Consider the following 19,211-nt stretch of genomic DNA (forward strand, 5'->3'; position numbering starts at 1 on the left):
GTTTTTAAACCACATCCACTTTAAACCACACCCATGTTACCACAAAATCATGTCCACATTAATTGTGGTAGCACACCAAAAAATCTAATGGTTGGTGCTTACTGCAGGGATATCACTCATATGTGAAAAAAGTTGTCATATTAAGACATACCCTTAAATCCTTATGCATCCTCTTCCCCTTGGATAACACAGCACCCCCAGCACATGATTAAACACCTTAGGGGCCCTAACAAAAATGTATTTTCAAATGCTAACAAACCCTTAGAACAAATACCAGGCTTATGTCACACAGGCAGAGCAGGGCACATTCAGGCAAAGTATGTCACACACAGGCAGAGCAGGGCACACACAGGCAGAGCAAGGCACACACAGGCAGAGAATGGCATGTACAGGCAGAGCAGGGCACATGCAGGCAGAGCAGGGCACACATAGGCAGAGTAGGGAACACATAGGCAGAGTAGGGAACACACAGGCAGAGTAGGGCACATGCAGGCAGAGTAGAGCACACACAGGCAGAGTAGGGTACACACAGGCAGAGTAGGGTACACACATGCAGGGGGATAACAGGTATGAACAATACAGGGGATTAGTCTGAATTTGAGGAATTTGAGGTTTAAACAATGCAGGGGCAAGTTAATCTCTGTAGTAATACCTATTAAATCTTACACATGGTAAACAAACACAATAGGTAGGTGGGGGGCCACACAAGGGGGGGTCGCGGGTCACCAGTTGGACAGCCCTGATATATAAGATGCAAAAGGTATTGAAAAGGCAATGATAATATAACTATGTCTGAGATCTAGCTCTGTCCATTGTATTTGTCTTGTCAAGTATTTCAAAATCCAAAAGTTTTCCCTTAAATTTCAAGATGCAAGTGTACCTATGCTTGCGATAATGACAATGAATGTGTTTCTGAATTGGACCCAGTGCTGTTTATAGAACAGTTTGTGCTCTTGCAGCATAATCAGATGACTTTGCTGGACAGAAAACGTACAAAGAAATTCAATAATCACTCAATAGCCCGACATTTACTTTAAATGCTTATTGTATTTTGCTGAAAATGTTTAAATAATTGATCATAGTAAATCAATCTCTTCAGTCTTCTCAGCTTGGCAAAGATAGTTTACTGTGAATAGCACATTTTGAGTTTCTTTAATTGTTATGATGTATACCTTAATAAAGTACTTTAAACATATATAAGCAATTCTTAACTTTTTCTTAGCAACAGATATTCCTGGCATAAAGGAGAAGGAAAGGTTAAAACTAAGTAAGCTTTATCAGAAAGTTTTATAAAAATATACCAATAAACCCTCAAAGTAAGTTGCACTGAGTCATCTGTCAAAAGAAACACCACATTTAATTTCCTCTATTGTGTACACATGGGCTTCTATATCAGACTTCCTTCTCAGCTTAAACCTCCAGGGCACGGGCTTGAACATGTTCAGTTTGCTCCTCTGAAAAAGTTTGCCAGTCTGTGGAAAAACATAACAGGTGCCTAACATATTGACACCCCCCCCCAAGTACTTTTGGAATTTTTGTTATCCTTCATTCCTCGGGAAGAATTTTTAATCAAGTGTTTGGAAAATTTCACAACCCTTTTTTATTCAAAGAAAATAATCATATGCAGAATGTGTCTCATGCATTATGCATTTACATCTTGTCCATCTTTGTTGAGAATAAATATGTATATTTCAAAGTCCACTTTGTGTATTAATGCTGGGAGCTGTGGGAACCACAGTTCTGAACAAAGGTGGGGTGATGAACTATAGTCTAAATTTTCTTAAAAGTGACACTGACCTGATTGAAATACAAGAGATGGTAGATTGAGCATAATGTAAAGCAAACCACAATTCCCATTGCCCTTTGCTAAATGTTTTTTGTTTTTTTTAGTACATTTTGGGGTTATTCAGTGGCACTTCAGGTGCTGCCGCCCCCCCCTTCCGCTCCGCGCTTTCAACTTTTAGCATCAGAGTGGGTTCAGGAGGGGCTGCATCTCTAGTGTAGTGAGTGCTATTGCGCTTGCTCCACTAGCAGAGCTGAATTTCTGTGTTAAAAAACAGAAATTCAGCTCTTAAAGTTTCGAGAGGCAGCTTTTTGCTGCTCCTAGTAACTGGCCTCTCCATGCCACCCGAAGGAGTGAGGGTTCTTCGTCTATTCACCCCAAAACTTTGAGAAAAGTGACTAACATGTCTATACTTGTATGCATAAAATGTGAGCAATAAAAAAAAAAACAACTCCTAAAATTGGTTGTTCATCTGCCAACACTTTTTTCAGTTCCTTTGGTTTCAGATAGTTCACCATAAATAGAAAATTCTATTTTCAATGTGTGTCCATTTTTCTAATTTTGTAGTGTAAGTCTTATTTTTCACCTTTCTAAAGCTGCTCTGGAAGGGGGTTGCTGACTAAACTGCTGACTCTAAACTGTTCTAAATTGATACATTTAGTTGATACATTTCTTATCTTTGTCCCTGCTGAGTAGAATTTCATTAAAGGCAGGTTTAATAATTGATACAATTGTTACAGTTGCTAATACTCATGAGATGCTGCTGAGAAATGTATCAACTAAGGGGGTTATTTATTAGTCAGAATGCAAAACACTCGAACAATTTGAGGTCTATTTTTACTATAAAACTGAATTTTTTGTGGAAAAAAAACCTAGAATTTTTCAAGATTTATTATACCCCGAGATATCTCAGACCTTCCGAGATTGATAAGTAAGGAAATACTTGTTGCAAAATTGTAACATCTCAGAATCTGCACCTGAATTATTGAACTGTCAGAATGAAACACCAGAGGCAGGAACCTTAAAATTTAAACTCTGGAAAAATGGTAAAATATAAAAAAAAAATGGAAATAAATGGAAAAAAGTCTTTATTTCTGGAGACCAATAAAAAAAAAAACAACTGAAAAAGTGTTTGGAAGGTGAACAACCCCTTTAAACTGTTCTACACTAATACATTAGTTGATCTTTGGCCCTGCTTAGCAGAATCCCAGAGACTCGTTAAAGGCAGCTTTGATATTTGGTACAATAATCGCTAATATTCCAAAAAGGCTGCTGATATATGTATCAATTACTGGAGCAAATTGTAACAGATCAGCCTCTGCACTTAGCTGCCAGATGGGAACACCAGAGACATAAACATTAAACTTTAAATTTCAATACTGGAAAAACAGTCAAATATAAAACATGGAAAGCAACTGAAAGAAGTTTTTGGGGTAAATTTACTAAGCGGTGAAAAATTTTCCAGTGACGGCTTTGCACCCATCACAACACTTCGCCAGGCAAAAAATCGCAGAGACAGCGCTAGTTTACTAAAATGCTAAATTTTGTCCTTGCGGACGGACACTGGCGAATTTTCAATAGCGTTACATCAGCAATGCGAGCAAATCAAAGACAAAATGCGCTAGCGTTTAATTCTGCCTGGTGCAAATTCGTTAGAGGTCTTGAGCTCAGGCTAATTTGCATATGCCGGGAAATTTTAAGTTGAGTGGACCTCTTTCTGTTTCATGTTGCATATAATACATTACATTGACACTGATAACTAGACATGTCCAGGGAACCTTAATAAAGGCAATAGATTTGTTTTAATGCCCTACACATGAGCCCACTGTAAAATAATGTTCAAAATGTTAGAAAATGAATGGGGAAAACTGATTACGCCAGCGTTTTTGAAACTTACAAGTTTTTCCACTTACTAAATATGATGTAAATAACTGAGGATTGAGGAAGTTCTATGCACTCCACTGCACTTCGCCGGGTCTGAGCTGGAAAAGGCAAGTCTGGTGAAAGAGGTAACGTTCAGTAAAATCCACATTCTTGTGAATTTGCAGAGTAACGTCCATTCGCCAGAGTGAAAAGTCGCTTGGCGATATCACTGCTAGCTTCTATCTCTTTCACTAGCCAAGTGACTCCTTTCGAAGTTCCTGCAGGTGGTTACGCTGGTAAATTGTTGCCAGCATTTGCCACTTCACCCTTTAGTAAATCTGCCCCTTTATTTCTGAAAACAATCTGAAAACAATGGAACTGAAGAAAGGGTTTGGAAGGTGAACAAGCCCTTTAGCAATTTTAATGATCATAGAGGCCCATTTATTAAACTTCGATTTTTTTGAGCTTTTACTTGGAAACGAAATAAAATTTTTAGAGATTTATCATACCCCAAAGCTGCTAAAAATCAGAATCCAAAAATACGTCATCTCAAACCTGTCGAGGTCATGTAAGAGTCAATGGCAGATGTCCCTGAAGTTGTTTCTTGACATCATGAACTGTGCTGGATAATCCGAAAAATTCATGTTTTTCGACCAATAATCCGAAAAAGACGAGTTTTCACAGCTAAAATCTGATATTGAATGATTCGATTTGACGATCGATTTTGTAATGACGTTTTGTCTCTCCGATTTTTACGAGAAAAATTTTTTGGTTGGATTTGTTTTCCAAACAAATTTGATTAATTTGAGTTTTAGAAAATGTGCCCCATAAACTTGTAATCAAGAACTCCTGTATAGAAATACATCATATTCCTTCTCTTTTGTATATCTAAAGTATTTTTAATATGTATTTTTAGTTTTAGTTTAATACACATGTTGCTTTAGCTTTAAATAACAATCCATTTGTTTATTCTGATGTATGGTGTTTGTGGTATGGCAGAGGCTTGTCAGCCATGGGCACAAGGCTGCTGGTTGGGGGAAACAGCACATCAGTCCTATATCACAAGACTTTTAAAAACAGACAATATTTGTTTTAGTTTGTTCCCAAGTCAGTATACAGGATTATTGAAATAATAGGGAACTTAAAAATGTTATCCTAATTTATCACATTTCTCCCTTCATTATACTCATTTACTGTTATGGAATAAGATAAATCTTGATTAATTAAACCTTTCTCTTGTTATATTACCTTATAGAATAGAAAACATTCTGCACAGAGATCTTTTTTTTACATTTACTTTACTCTATAACACGGGCAGTATGTGCAGAAAATAATCGTTATTTCATACTGTCTCTTTTTTACTTTTTGATGTATGGTTCTTTATATGTTGCTCCTCTCCTGTGATTCATCTTCACCTTTTTTAATGAATTTTTAGTCTGTATTTTCTGTATAGGGAATTCAATACTCATAAATTTTCAAATCTGTGTTTAAAAGCAAAGCCAGTGGGACTGGATGTTCTCTTTCTGTTGTTGACCTCTCTCTGAGGTGTTAAATTAAGCACAAAAAATGCTTTGTGATAATTTATAGTACCTTTCTTGTTAGTATAGCACTTTCTCTGTGTTTGATATCTTTCTCCTTTATGCTAGTAACTACTGCTAATTGTAATGCATGTCTACAATATATAATTTTAGGGGATAGTTTCAATCTGTAGTATTGAACGTTGCTCAATGCTGCTTAATCAATAGGGCAAACTGCACCATCACACATCAAATGAAACAGATAGAACTGTAACAATACTACTTGGTTCAATAGATGACGATTTAAAGGGGTTTTTAACCTTTGAGTTAACTTTTATTATGATGTAGAGAGTGATATTCTCAGACAATTTGCGATCACTTTTCATTTTTTATTATTTGTGGCTTTTAAGTTAAGTTTTTTATTCAGCAGCTCTCCAGTTTGCAATTTTAGCAATTTGGTTGCTAGGGTCCAAATTATGCAACCATGCATTGATTTGGATAAGGGACTGGATTATGAATAGGAGAGGGCCTGAATAGAAAGATGAGTAATAACTAGTAGTAATAACCACAAATGTGTAGCTTTACAGAGCATTTGTTTTTAGATGGGGTCAGTGACCCCCATTTGAAAGCTGGAAAGAGTCAGACAGCAAATAATTAAAAAATAACAAAAAATAAATAATGAAGAGCAACTGAAAAGTTGCTTAGAATTGGCCATTCTATAACATACTAAAAGTTAACTTAAAGTTGAACCACCCCTTTAAGGTATGGTGATTCGGATTTTAGGAAACTTTAGGCATTCTGGATAGTAAAACACATACATGCACTTTATATACTAAAATTCAGAGATAGTTCACACAACTCATTTCCTACAATTTATAAATAATACACCAGTGTTGCTCCTCTTTTGTGGTGTAACACATGTTTCAGACAGAATTTAATGCTTACTAGCCTTTGTATGGTTGCCTATCCCTATTAATATCTGTTTGGAGATCATTAAGATATCTGTTGGGCAAAATCACAGTTATAAAGAATTGCTCTAATAGCTCTGCTCTGCACAGCCCAATATGCTGAATGTTTACCAGAGTTACCAAAGTTTAGCAAATTGGGTAATCATTCACTTGTTTGGCAACCACATACAAATATGCTAGTTTCCCATGTCAAACTTTACAGTGAAGACTAAAGGGATTTTTAGAGGATTTTTAGAATTATTTTTATCAATTGGTGGACTTTCACTTTTACCTATTGATAAATACGATTCTAAAAATCCCATAGGAATAAATAGAAAATGAGTGATTTTACTTTTGCAGTGAGCTCTAATCGCACATTTTGATAAATCTGCCCCTAAGGTTGCAAACATGAACACCATCTAGTTTAAGATATACTATTACCTTTTCATTTCACACAGCCAGCAAGGTAATAATTCAGTAGTTACAGTGGAAACCAAGTGAGCTGCAAAACAGGAAGTAGTGTTCTAGCTATTAAGTTAGATATCCAGTCACTCCAACCTTTATAGATTACATTTTTGGCTAACTATATTGAAACCTTTTTTTGTTTTGGACCTTGTTAATTGTATTTACCGTGTTTTTATTAAAATTCCTTTAACAATGCAGGGTAACAAAACAATGTATTTAAATGAATATAAAATGTTTTGAATTTTTGGTGTTACTTTAAGCAGCTTTTTATGCTGAACATCCTAGATGACCGCTGGATATCAAATTAAAGAAAAATACTTCCCAATTTTGTTCTTATAAAAATTAGATAAAAGCTGTTTTATGGCATACAGCTGTTGTAACATTAACATTAAACATACTGCTGCGGTACGGTCACATATGGTTTCCCTGTTAGAATCAGCAAGTGGGAGCATTAATATTTGCTTTATAATGTAGTTTGAATAATAAGCTGCACTGCAGCAAGCATTGTTCAAGCTTAGCATAGCAATTTATATAGCATTTTCAGAAACCAATGTATCAAAGTTAATAAAAAAGATGCATCAAACATATTATTAGTCCATGTAGAAAGTACAGAAATATACAATTGGGATTTTGGTAATGGCTGCAGTTCTCTATACAAATCAACAAAGCATATTAAAAAAAAACATATGGATGAAGTTTTATAATTCACTCTGTCTTATTATTTCAATGCAGAAATATTATGAACTCGCCTACCTTTCTCACAGTTATGACCCCATCCTGTGTACTTTTCTCAGTGAAAATATCAAACATTGTTTCATCATCAACGATTCTGTATTCTACTTCAGCATTTTTGCCAATATCTGCATCTGCTGCCTTAATATGACCCACTGTAGAACCAACCGTAGAATATTCTGGTACACTGAGATGGTAGGAATCTGTATGAGAGTAATTTATGTAATTGTCAGCATGATAAACTATATTTTTATAATAAATAATTCATGCAAAATTTCCTTCATAAATGTCCCTCTGTTTCCTTAGTTTACTGCTTATTAAAGCATTTAATTGAGGACCTACTGGAAAGGAAGTGGATTTTGGTATGACTCTGTAAGCATAACAACCATTTCCCAGGCAAGAAGATGCAATGCAATATTCCAGTGGTCTACAACATATATTCTGTGTTTTTTTATGTATTTCTGTATAGTTGAATATCTCTGTATGAACACCAGCAACTGCTAATTATTTTAATTAATTTGACCAGTTAGAATACATTTCACCTCCAACATGTACAAACAGATTTTAAAAGTACAATTTGACTACTTGAGACTTTGCTATATAACCAATTGAATTTAGACAATTGTAGAACTTTTATTCTACTTTCTACTTTAATTATTCTATGTTCATACTAAAAAGAGTTGTTGAATATAAAAATCAATCCAAAATTCAATACATTTAAGACTAGATATAATAGACTAACAAAGACAGAATCACTGTTAATCTATATTAAAATAAAAATCACCTTAAATCAGTTACAAGAATTAGCATAGAAAACTGTCTGTATGTTACAGTATGCTGTCTGTGTCCCTGGTGACTTCACTTAAGAGCATACAAAGTAACTCCAGCACACGTAACATGCTCAAGGGATTGCTCCCGTGTTTAATGTCAATCCAACAATACAACGTTTCGGGGGCGTGCCCCTGACGAAGGGGCACGCCCCCGAAACGTTGTATTGTTGGATTGACATTAAACACGGGAGCAATCCCTTGAGCATGTTACGTGTGCTGGAGTTACTTTGTATGCATTAACTGTGGAGGGGCCGTCCTCCTATACCCCAGGCACCTTACTTAATCGTTTGGAGAGGCCAGGTGTGCGTGTGCAAATTTTTGCCTAATCTTCACTTAAGAGCAGTCATCAGGATAACAAAACGATGTGACACAACAAAGAAATAACTGTCTCGGTTGCTAGTTGAAGCCTCCGCAAGCTGTTCAAATTAAGCATTTCCCAGGGCTTTTATTTAGTGCTTTCTTCCACAAGTGCTTGGACTGAGCCTTATATTTAAGTGAACGCAGAGCATCAGAAATGAAAGACAGCCCAAAAAATAAGGGAAACAAAGCACCACTGTAGTCATAAATTGAATATCAGGCTCAGCAGATGCTTTTATTATAATCTGTAAGAGCAGCTTTTTATTATTAGTGAGAACACGTTGAGCGGATGCTCAGTACCAGTCATGGTGACATGTCAGTATAAAAAAATCGATTACCAGAAATAAATGGTCTCAAGGCTATTTTTTTTTACCAAAAAAAGCCCCCAAGGCACCCCTTCCCAGCAGTACTATGCTGGGCATGTGAAGTTCCAGTCCTTTTATATGATTAAGTATAAACATAAATGGTACTTTCAGAAGGATTGCAGCAGCTTCATTGTTTTGTCAGAAGCAATAATACTGCTGGACTGTGAGTGCCTTGGTGGCACTTTGGAGAAAAATTACCTTGTATCCATAAATTCCAAGCAATATATAGTGTATTTCAATTCTCTGCAGTCAGCTCTATTTGTTAGATGGGACATTGTGACATCAGACACCTTATTACCATTTGGCAAAATAAAAAGGCCCACCATTGGGTATCAAAGAGCAAAAACCTAGGGGATATGCTAATGATTAAAGACTTGAAACCATCAAGCACTCCATGGACTTGGCTGGGTCTGCTACATAAACATGGCTGTTATAAATGCTTAGGGTGCCAAACCTTTAGTGGGATGCTGCAATGCTCCAGGTTTACACATCCTCACACTGACCAATGGTTTAAAATAACAAATAGACTTTTATGCACCATGTATCTATGCTATGTATATGGCCCTGTGGCCTTGCATACGTTGGAAAGCAGCTACGAATGAACAACAATTGCTGTGCTATGCATTCTATCTTAAATTCAGGCAAAGCTGACCAACATGTAGCTAAGCATTTCTTGTCAGCCAAACATTCTCTTCCACAATTTAGACATATGATTATTGATCATGCTCCTCCCCTCCAAGAAGAGGTGGCAACAGAGACTTGAAATTGGAAGCTAAATGAACACTGTGGCCCTCACGTGCCCTCAAGTTGCTTCCCTTGTTTATTTTATTTGACAAACATTGACTGTGAACTATTGCACAATGGCACTATATCAAACTCTGATGCTATAGGGGACTGAGAGGACAAAACCCTATGTGGTTCTACGCTCTAATATACTGAGAGACTGACTAGGACAGCATTGTTTTTATATATCTGTTGCTACATCTTTCAATAAGGACAATTTTATGCCAATTTAATTACGGTAATCAGTAATTACTTTTATAGCAATGAAGCACTCATAGCCTGGAGCAGTTTGCGTTGTCATTCATGTTGCCTCATTCAACTGTCTATCCACTGTAGGAGCAACTTATTTAACTACTGACCCCGTAATTTCTTCCAGTTAGTCTGTAACTTATACGATTTGGGCGAGTAGGGCATTGTCCCTCTAATATGATAATAGATGCTGGCAAGCCACCTTAATATCTAATGGGTTACACTGCCTGCCAGTTGCACCATGCCAATTGATATTAATTTTAACTGTTTAACGGCTTTTCGCTCATGGACCAGCTTTTGCTACAACCCAACACTGCCACTGGTTAGGTGATTGCTCTGGTTGTGTCATCTCAGCTCCTCATGATGATTCTCTGTGTATACTCCCAGTGCGGGTAATCTACGGCAAACTCCGGTTTTCTCCTTGGTAGCTATTCGAGTAATCTAAAATCTATGGTCTTCTCCTTCAGTTACAGTATGGTCTGGTTTCATCTGTGCTTTCCGCAAATAATAACTGATTCTTTTAACACTGACAATGTTGGCTAAACTGTATTTGGATCTTTACACACTTTGAGAATCACTACTTCATATTGATATTGCAATACTGATTAATGTTACTACTTTGAAGGTTCAAGATTTTTTTCATGTTTGGCCACTATGTAATAAGGGATATATAAAGGATTGCAGGTATAAATCGCTGTTTAAGAGCCATCATGCAGTTAACTTTCGTGAGGCAGGGCATCCAAGGGGTGTTTTAAGAAAGTGAGTGGTAGGTGGAGGTGTGAGAGGAGGAGTCACATGTGGTTGTGTACAGGCCCGGATTTGTGGAAAGGCCACCTAGGCCCGGGCCTAGGGCGCAGGATTTTAGGGGGGCGGCATGCTGCCCAACCACACCCATATTGGTTCGAAAAAATTGGGGATGCGCTGGAGATACAATCATTTTTTAAATTTCCCATGCGCCAATCCCCATTGCTCCAGTCCAGATGATGAAAGGGTAGGGGACAGGGGCGACGAATGGCAGTGGGCCTAGGGGCGCCCACTATGTTAATCCGGCCTTGTTTGTGTATCCTAAAGATCCTCTGAAAAACCTGATTATTTACTCCCAGCATACTGGACACCTGTGGCGTAACTAGACCCCTAAGGGCCCTGGTACAGAAATTTACAACTGGGCCCCCCTAAAGGGATTGTTCACCTATGAGTTAACTTTTAGTATGATATTGAGAGTGACATTTGAGACTATTTGCAATTGGTTTTCATTTTATTTTATTGGTGATTTTTGAGCTATTTCGATTTTTAGCAGCTCTCCAGTTTGCAATATCAGATTGCTAGGGTCCAAATCACACTAGCAACCATGCAATGATTTAAATAAGGGACTGGAATATGAATAGGAGAGGCCTGAATAGAAAGATGAGTAATAGAAATAAATGTGTAGTCTTATAGAGCATTTGGTCTTTAGATGGGGTCAGTGACCCCATTTGAAACCTGGAAAGAGTCAGAAGAATAAGACAAATAATTCAAAAACTAAAAAAAATAAACAAGGAAGGCCAATTGAGAAGTTGCTTATAATTAGCTATTCTATAACATACTAAAAGTTAATTTAAAGGTGAACCACCCCTTTAAATATAAAAACTGTTTTGTTGCTACATATATGTCCATTGTATTTTAACTTGACACCATATCTCTGACTTTTAAAAAAAATCGCAAATTTTTTGGAATTTATTAAACCCAGAGGATGGAAAAGTCAGAATCAGAAAATCCTTGAAATGAAATATCTTTTGACTGATAAATGTATTCAACCCATTACATTATTTTTTGCATGTTGCTGTTTCAGAGCAAGAGAGATTGTACCTATAGTGGCAGTGGGATAATAGGAAGTGTGATTGGGATAGCAGGTACAGTAGGGAGAGATGGTGCCCATAGTAACAGTGGGATAATAGTCTCTGGGAAGGGAGTGTGGCTGTAGGATAGCAGGTTTAGTAGAGAGAGATGGTGTCTATAGTAACAGTGGGATAATAGTCTCTGGGAAGGGAGTGTGAGTGTGGGATAGCAGGTATAGTAGGGAGTAATAGTGCCTATAGTAACAGTGGGATAATAGTCTCTGGGAAGGGACTGTGGGATAGCAGGTACAGTAGGGAGAGACGGTGCCTATAGTAACAGTGGATAATAGTCTCTGGGAAGGGACTGTGGGATAGCAGGTATAGTAGAGAGAGATGGTGCCTATAGTAACAGTGGGATAATAATCTCTGGGAAGGGAGTGTGGCTGTGGGATAGCAGGTATAGTAGGGAGAGATGTTGCCTATAGTAATAGTGGAATACTAGTCTCTGGGAAGGGACTATAGGATAGCAGGTATAGTAGGGAGAGATCGTGCCCAGCAACAGATGAAAAAGATTGAAAGAGAGATCCTAGGAATAATTCTTTGACAACAACTAAATAAGTAATTTATATGAATAAAATGCTACTACTAAATTGCATTATGAAAGAGCCCATAAGCCAGTGCCAGGGGCCCAGGGAACTGTATATCTGCAGAAGAATATGGCAATGCATGGCATGACTGTATTGGAATACTGACTTGCCTTGTAACTGAGTCTGTTCAGATCACTAAGGATATTAGGGGTGATGTACCGGGCCCGGGCTGGCAGAGAAATAAGATTGGAGGCTGTGCCTGTGATCCGGCACCTGCAGTCTGTGGCAGCGTGGTGCATGGCTGGTCTGGTAAAGGTAACGGTTCCATGACACGTCGTCATCATCCAAATTGGACGGTCCAAACCATCCAATCCTAGTGTGAGCAGTACAGCCGGCTGCTTGCACAGGCATGGGTATATATCTGCCAGTCCATGTATAAAAATAAATGGGGGTGTTGGATTGTGCGGCATTCGCTCAAGGAGGGTTCCTTCCAGCCAGGGTGTGCAGGGCCCAATGGCTCCCAATCAGACAAAGGCCGGCTGTGGATGTCATTCCTTTCCTGGGATACAGCGGGCCCCAAAAAAGGTGCAGGGGTGCGAACCCTGGTGGAGCTGCACCTACTGCACCGCTGGTAGTTCCCCCACTGCTGGACACTGTATTTTGCAGAAGTTAGCTATTTTATATTTTGGTCTGGTGCTGCTGATTTCAAGCCAATTTTTCACGCCTGGAGTGGCCTGCATTTATGGTGCAAATTCCGGTGTGTTTCCCGAAAACTTCACAATATATATAATTTTAATAATATGAATGTGTGTGTATTTATGAGGTCAAAATTTAGAAAGTACGGCTTTGTGTGGGGTGACAGCACAATCAATGGAAGCATACAATTGTCATGTATAATAAGAGTATATATGACCATGAAAACAGGTTATTAAATTTTTTCTATTTGTATTGCGTTTAAAACTTAAAACACAATGCATCTTTTTATTTATTTGAATCAGAAATATTTGCAATGCTAGTTACTTACGCTGTGTGAATCTAGGTGGATTGTCATTGACATCAGATAGTGTTATGTTCACTGTGGTAGTTCCAGATAATCCTCCCATCTGGCCTCCCATGTCTTTGGCCTGTATAACAACTTGATAGTGTTCTCTGTTCTCTCTATTCATGTTTGGCAAAGCAGTTCGAATTATTCCTTTAAAGAAAGGAGCACTTAAGGTTAATATTCACATTACTTTTTTAATGAAGCACGTATTAGCATTTCAGAAAGTAAATAAAATTATTGTTGCATCTCTAAATGAAAGAACCAAGGCATTCACTCTATTATATCAATAAATAATTGAAATATATTTCATCACTTCTAACTAGAAAACTGAAGACACTAAAAAATATCACATATTAGTATATAACAATAAAACTTAAAAATGGTAACTTCATTACTAGCAACTAATTTTGAAAATATTAAACACAGCGCTGCAAATAGTGTATTTGAATGTCATTCGAAAGAGTATTCAATTTTTCATACAAAAAAAGTAAACATTTGGAAATAACACCAGAGAAGACATGACAAGGGGACTCTCAGTTGATCCTTCACATTCAGCCATTCCACTGAACCACTTTATTACATATGGTCCAACAACCTCAGTAAATAAAAATGCACTATATCAACATTTACAAATGTTGACATAGTCTGCATCAAAATATCTGCATGATCATTTAAAATACCTCTGTATTAGTGATGTGTGATTCCAAAATTATTTGACCTACACAGACCCTAACGTGTTCAACCCTAACAGGGCCCCGCTTGCCACTCTGAATTATACACCCATGCCTGCCCTGCCCATCTCTGATGTTTCTATAGATTTTATGCTTTAGATAGTGAGCTGGAACAGGGCAGTGTGGAGAGCTAATATGACTCACCATTGGCCCTGAGCTGCTGCAACTGAAGTGATTGGTCAGCTCAAACCCAAAATTAAACCCATGGGTCCTGCGGTTTTAGAGTTGATGAACTCTAGGCAGAGCTTTAGGGCACATGTCATAAACTTTGAAATGTTTAAATTATATATAAAGAGAGAATATTGAAACAGGTAAGCACAGTGCCTGTCTAAATTTGCAAGAAAAATCGAATAATTGCCAAAGTTACATTTAAGCATTCATTTATTTGTTTTGGTAGTTGGGATGTTCATTTTTCCTAGACAGTGGAGTGAAGTAATTATTGGATATAAGATCATTTGAATGATCAAACTAACAGCAAAAGGGATGGGCGTTTCGTTTCGCCAAAAATTCACCGCCGGCGAATTGTCACGCGGCGAAACATTTTTGACGCGCACCTTTTTTTTTTTTTTGACGCACACCTCCATACAAGTCTATGGGCGTCATTTCCATGGCGAAACAAGGCGACAAAATTTGCCCATCCCTAAACAGCAATCCTGAGTACATGTCAAATCTGCTATGTATTATACAATTGCATTTCTGTAAGATGTAAAAGAACCATACTAACCTGTTTCAGGTTCCACAGAAAAATATGGCTGACCCTGAAGTATGCTGTATATAACTTTGGCACTGTTTCCATAAGAAGGGTCATCTGCATCTGCAGCAGTAACTTGCACCACATATGTACCTGCATTGTGAAAATTCTAATGTCAACATTGGATAATGATTTTTGTTTTCTTAATTTCAGAAAGCTTTCAGAAAGTAAACATCTAAATACAATTTATGCATGTGTTGATTCTACCAGTGAGCTTATCAAAAAGCTGTCCTTTTTGTTTGGAGTCTCTGAAAACACAACTACTGAAATAATGATACATTATATTTAAAATGTATATTATTAAACCAGTTTGTAATATTTTTAAAATAAATTAGAATATTATTAATAGAATGGTGACATTTGAGTTTGATGTAGTAAAATATGAATTATAGCATTGTTATGTTTCAAAATGATCTCAATTTTTTAAGCTGAAATGGGTTTCTACTCCAAAATGCTGCACACTGCCTCTTCTATATAAATATGGCTCTGTGTGTTGCACCTTCCATCTTTGTTTTGCTCAATGTTCCTTTTTGCTAGCTAATGGGTTCACATGTGGTACATGAGCCCCGATGCTATTAGAAATAAGAGCACCAACCAAAATTGTAAGGGCGGAGGAGATGGTTGTACATTATTGGGTGTGCTTGTCTTTCTTCTGATTTATATTTTGACAATAATCAGAGTCTCTTTGGAGCCATAGGTGTTCACATATAGGGGCAAGGGGGTACTTGCCCCCTTGACTTGTACTTCATAATAAAAGATATTCTGACGAAGGCTCCTGTGTGGAGCCGAAACGTTGGAACTTAATAAATCTCCACTGTTTTGACTATTCAAGTATCGTGTGCATATTATCCTTGGAGTGCTATCAACTATTGCATTTTATATATATATATATATATATTGGTTTTTCCTTTTTTATATGAAAACTTTTCTTAAAATTATCATAAAGAACCTTCACTAAACTTATAAAAGGCTTACATACTAATGGCCAGCACCCCTTCAAATGACCATCCAATGCAGCAGTCCTGATTTAGCTACACCTCTTCCCTCTGTGAGAAGCTTCCTGCTCCTCAACTGTGTGAGGAAAGAGATAATCACAGTAGAGATGATGATGCAGCTTACTTATCTGGTCAGATGAGTGAGAATCTGTTAAGCTTAGAGTATGAATGCCAGTGTATATGTGTGTCTGTGTGTAAATTAACTGTTAGGGGGTTATTTATAAAAGTACAATCAGATGTTCACAATTTTTTCACCTAAAATCCAAGCGCACATCAAAAAATCATTGGGACTTCTCCCATTGACTTATATGCAACCCCGACAGGTATGAGATGCCGGATTTTCTGACTTTTACATCCTCTGGGTTTAATAAATTCCAAAAAATGTGCGATTTGGTGAGATATGATGTCAAGTTTAAATACAATGGACATATATGTAGCAACAAATACATTATACTACAAAAGCCTGGAAAAGCTTCATAAAATAAAATAGAGTTGTTATTTTGACATATTTTGACCTATACATTTGCCCACTGTATAGTTTAGGTATCATATGTTAGGAAATGTAGGGGGGAAGGAGGGTACCCCAAAAAAAATTTGCAATCATTTTTCAGCCTATCACCCTTAAAAAAGTAAAAGACACCAGCGTTTTTTGGGACACAGAAAAAATTTCAACTTTTTTTGAAGCAAGCCCTATCTACTCTATTTCACTTCACCTGGTCTGAGCTGGAGAAGACAAGTCTGGCGCAAGAGGTAACGTTCAGTAAAATGCGCAAGTTAGTGAATTAGCGTAGTTACGTCCCTTCGCCATATCGCAACTTCGCCTGACGTAAGGGTGTGAAGTAGCACTAGAGTAGGTCCACTTCGCTAGCGAATTTACGCCAGCACCCGTTAGTAAATCGGCAAAGTAACTAAATGACATCACGCTGGCAAATTTGCGCTAGCGTTAGCCACTTCGCGCTTTAGTGAATTTGCCCCTATATATGTATAAATAGAAATATCTATAATAATATAATCTATATTTTTGCATCTCACCCCTTTTCTGCTCCTGTCCTGTATCCACCTCATTGTTTGTTTTTGGGTGACTATTATCTTTTTAACCTTTCTGCCACTTTGGGAACAAAGCAGCTTTCCCCTAGACTGAATTAGAATGTATAAACATAGATTATATGATAGTGTCATTTTGTTATGCACAGCCTCTTCTTGCTGTTGTTACTCTACTTTATGTACAGTAGAACCCCCCTTTTATATTTTTCAGGAGACCGAAAAAATGGTGTAAAGTGAGGGAAATGTATTATGCATTATATATTGGTGGGACTACAAAAATGGTATAACGTATGGAAAACTTAAAATAAGGGTAAAATTGGCTTAACTAAGGTATCCAAGAAGGTAGAAAAGACCAAGTGCTGTCCTGGCAAACCAAGAGTTTGTGTCACTAATAGAATGGCAATGCTATACATGTGCAACAGTTACTACTTTATATATTTATAGAAAAGCTGTTGCTAGGTTGGTGTGGAAACCAAAATATGTTTACAAGTAACCTGTGTAATATGTTTTCTTCCTTGTCCCCCCCTCCCCGGAACATTTTCTGTGGAAGCCCATGTTTGGAGCAATGATTGCTAGATATAACAGAATATCACATATACAGTACACAAAAAGAGTTGGCAACCTGAATAACAATGCAGCAAGTTTACAAGTATACAATCCTTGATAAACTCTGATTAACTTAAGGTTAATAGGCAGGGTCGGACTGGGCAGGCAGGATTCCGGGAAAAAACCCAATGGGCCCCCAGCACTAGTGGGCCCTACCGGCCCAGATACACCGCCTGGATTTCCTCCCGGAACTACTGCCTCAGGGCCCCCATCCAGATCCTGAGGGCTACTGCCTCAGAGCCCCCTTTCCGGAAACCGCTGTCTGTCTACACAGAAAAATGATAGAAGCAATACACTATTTATCTAACTAGTTTATTTCTACAAATAAAACGTAATTTGAAATAAAATGTGATACCATTTCTGAATCAAGTAATATTAAAGAAATTAAAAAAAAAATAAAAAGCAAAAAAGCCACCAGAAAAAGACTCATCCCCCAGTTGTCCCGGTTGTAAAGAAATCTATAGGAATATTCTTTAACAACTTTTCCCAAGTTTACTAAAATAGCCATGTTTTTCAGCCTTGTTGAATTAATGGAACAATGTGATACCTGCATGCAATTATTTTCACATAAAAAACTCAAACTCATCTATACAAGTTTCTTCTTCAGCCAGTGTACTAGGGGCACATTTACTAAGGGTCGAATATCGAGGTTTAATAAACCCTCGAATTCGACCCTCAAAGTAAAATCCTACGAATTCGAATATCGAATTCAAAGGATTTACCGCAAATCCTACGATCGAAGGAAAAAAAGTTTGATCAAAAAAACCTTAGAAAAGTAATGGGGAAGGTCCCCATAGGCTAACATTGTACCTCCGTAGGTTTAAACTACCGAAATATGTAGTCAAAGTTTTTTTAAAGAGACAGTATTTCGACTATCGAATGGTCGAATAGTCAAACGATTTTTTGTGCGAATAGTTCAAAGTCAAAGTCGTAGTCGAAGGTCATAGTAGACTATTCGATGGTCGAAGTACCCAAAAAAATACTTAGAAATTCGAAGTTTTTTTACTTCAAATACTTCACTCGAGCATAGTAAATGTGCCCCTTAGTGTTTGTTTTAGCTGTGTTTTTTTTTACATTCACGCTTTTTTCTCAGTCTCAAATTCTGATAACTTGGCCTCATATTGTAACAGTGTTCTGCTTCACAGTTTGGGCCAAGAACGGGTTAACACTTTGCGTGAACCATCTTAAGTGAGATGTTTCTGAAAAAAGCTAAAGCACATACAGATTCCTCTTCCTGCTATAGCATGCGGGAATAATGATGGATTTGTTGCTCTGTGGGAGAGACTGTGTAGGCAAATGCAATGTGGAAAATATTTTGTCTTACGAATAGTTATATTCGGACACAAAGACCATGGATAATTTAATCATTTTAGGGGGTTTCCTCCTTCAAGTTAGTTATGCAAAAAATAAAAGCAGGAATATTCTGTTCTTGACAGAAAAGTATCTGCAAATAATATATAAATAATTTTGAATGTTTCATATGCTCCATCATGCAAAGTCAAAATATGTTAAATTGCCCTAAAATAGTTAAACCTTTCTCCTATGTAGTCATTACTATAGTATATTAGGATTTTCAAGTGTTTCTACATAATATATAATGTTTAATGTGTGTGTAATAACTGTGAATTTGATACACTGTACAATGTGCAGTACAAGGGATATTGTATTTTTTAACCTGTAGCAATAGAAATGTACAATGGGAATGTCCCCTGGTGTGGGGGCAAATGGGCCCTCCATTAAATAGAGTTGA

General features: G+C 37.3%; 1 protein-coding gene across 1 annotated transcript in view; it reads right to left on the reverse strand.

Annotated features, from left to right (window-relative positions):
* The window catches only part of LOC108718520 (cadherin-10), a 285,253-nt gene that overhangs the window by 86,928 nt on the left and 179,114 nt on the right, over positions 1–19,211 (reverse strand). Inside the window, exons 5-7 of the mRNA XM_041566244.1 lie at positions 14,790–14,909; positions 13,317–13,484; positions 7,329–7,510 (exon numbers count right to left, since the gene is read on the reverse strand). Of these exons, the coding sequence (XP_041422178.1) occupies positions 7,329–7,510; positions 13,317–13,484; positions 14,790–14,909 (470 nt within the window). The remainder of the gene's footprint in view (positions 1–7,328; positions 7,511–13,316; positions 13,485–14,789; positions 14,910–19,211) is intronic.

This window comes from Xenopus laevis, chromosome 6L (genome assembly GCF_017654675.1).
Source record: "Xenopus laevis strain J_2021 chromosome 6L, Xenopus_laevis_v10.1, whole genome shotgun sequence".
Taxonomy (NCBI): domain Eukaryota; kingdom Metazoa; phylum Chordata; class Amphibia; order Anura; family Pipidae; genus Xenopus; species Xenopus laevis.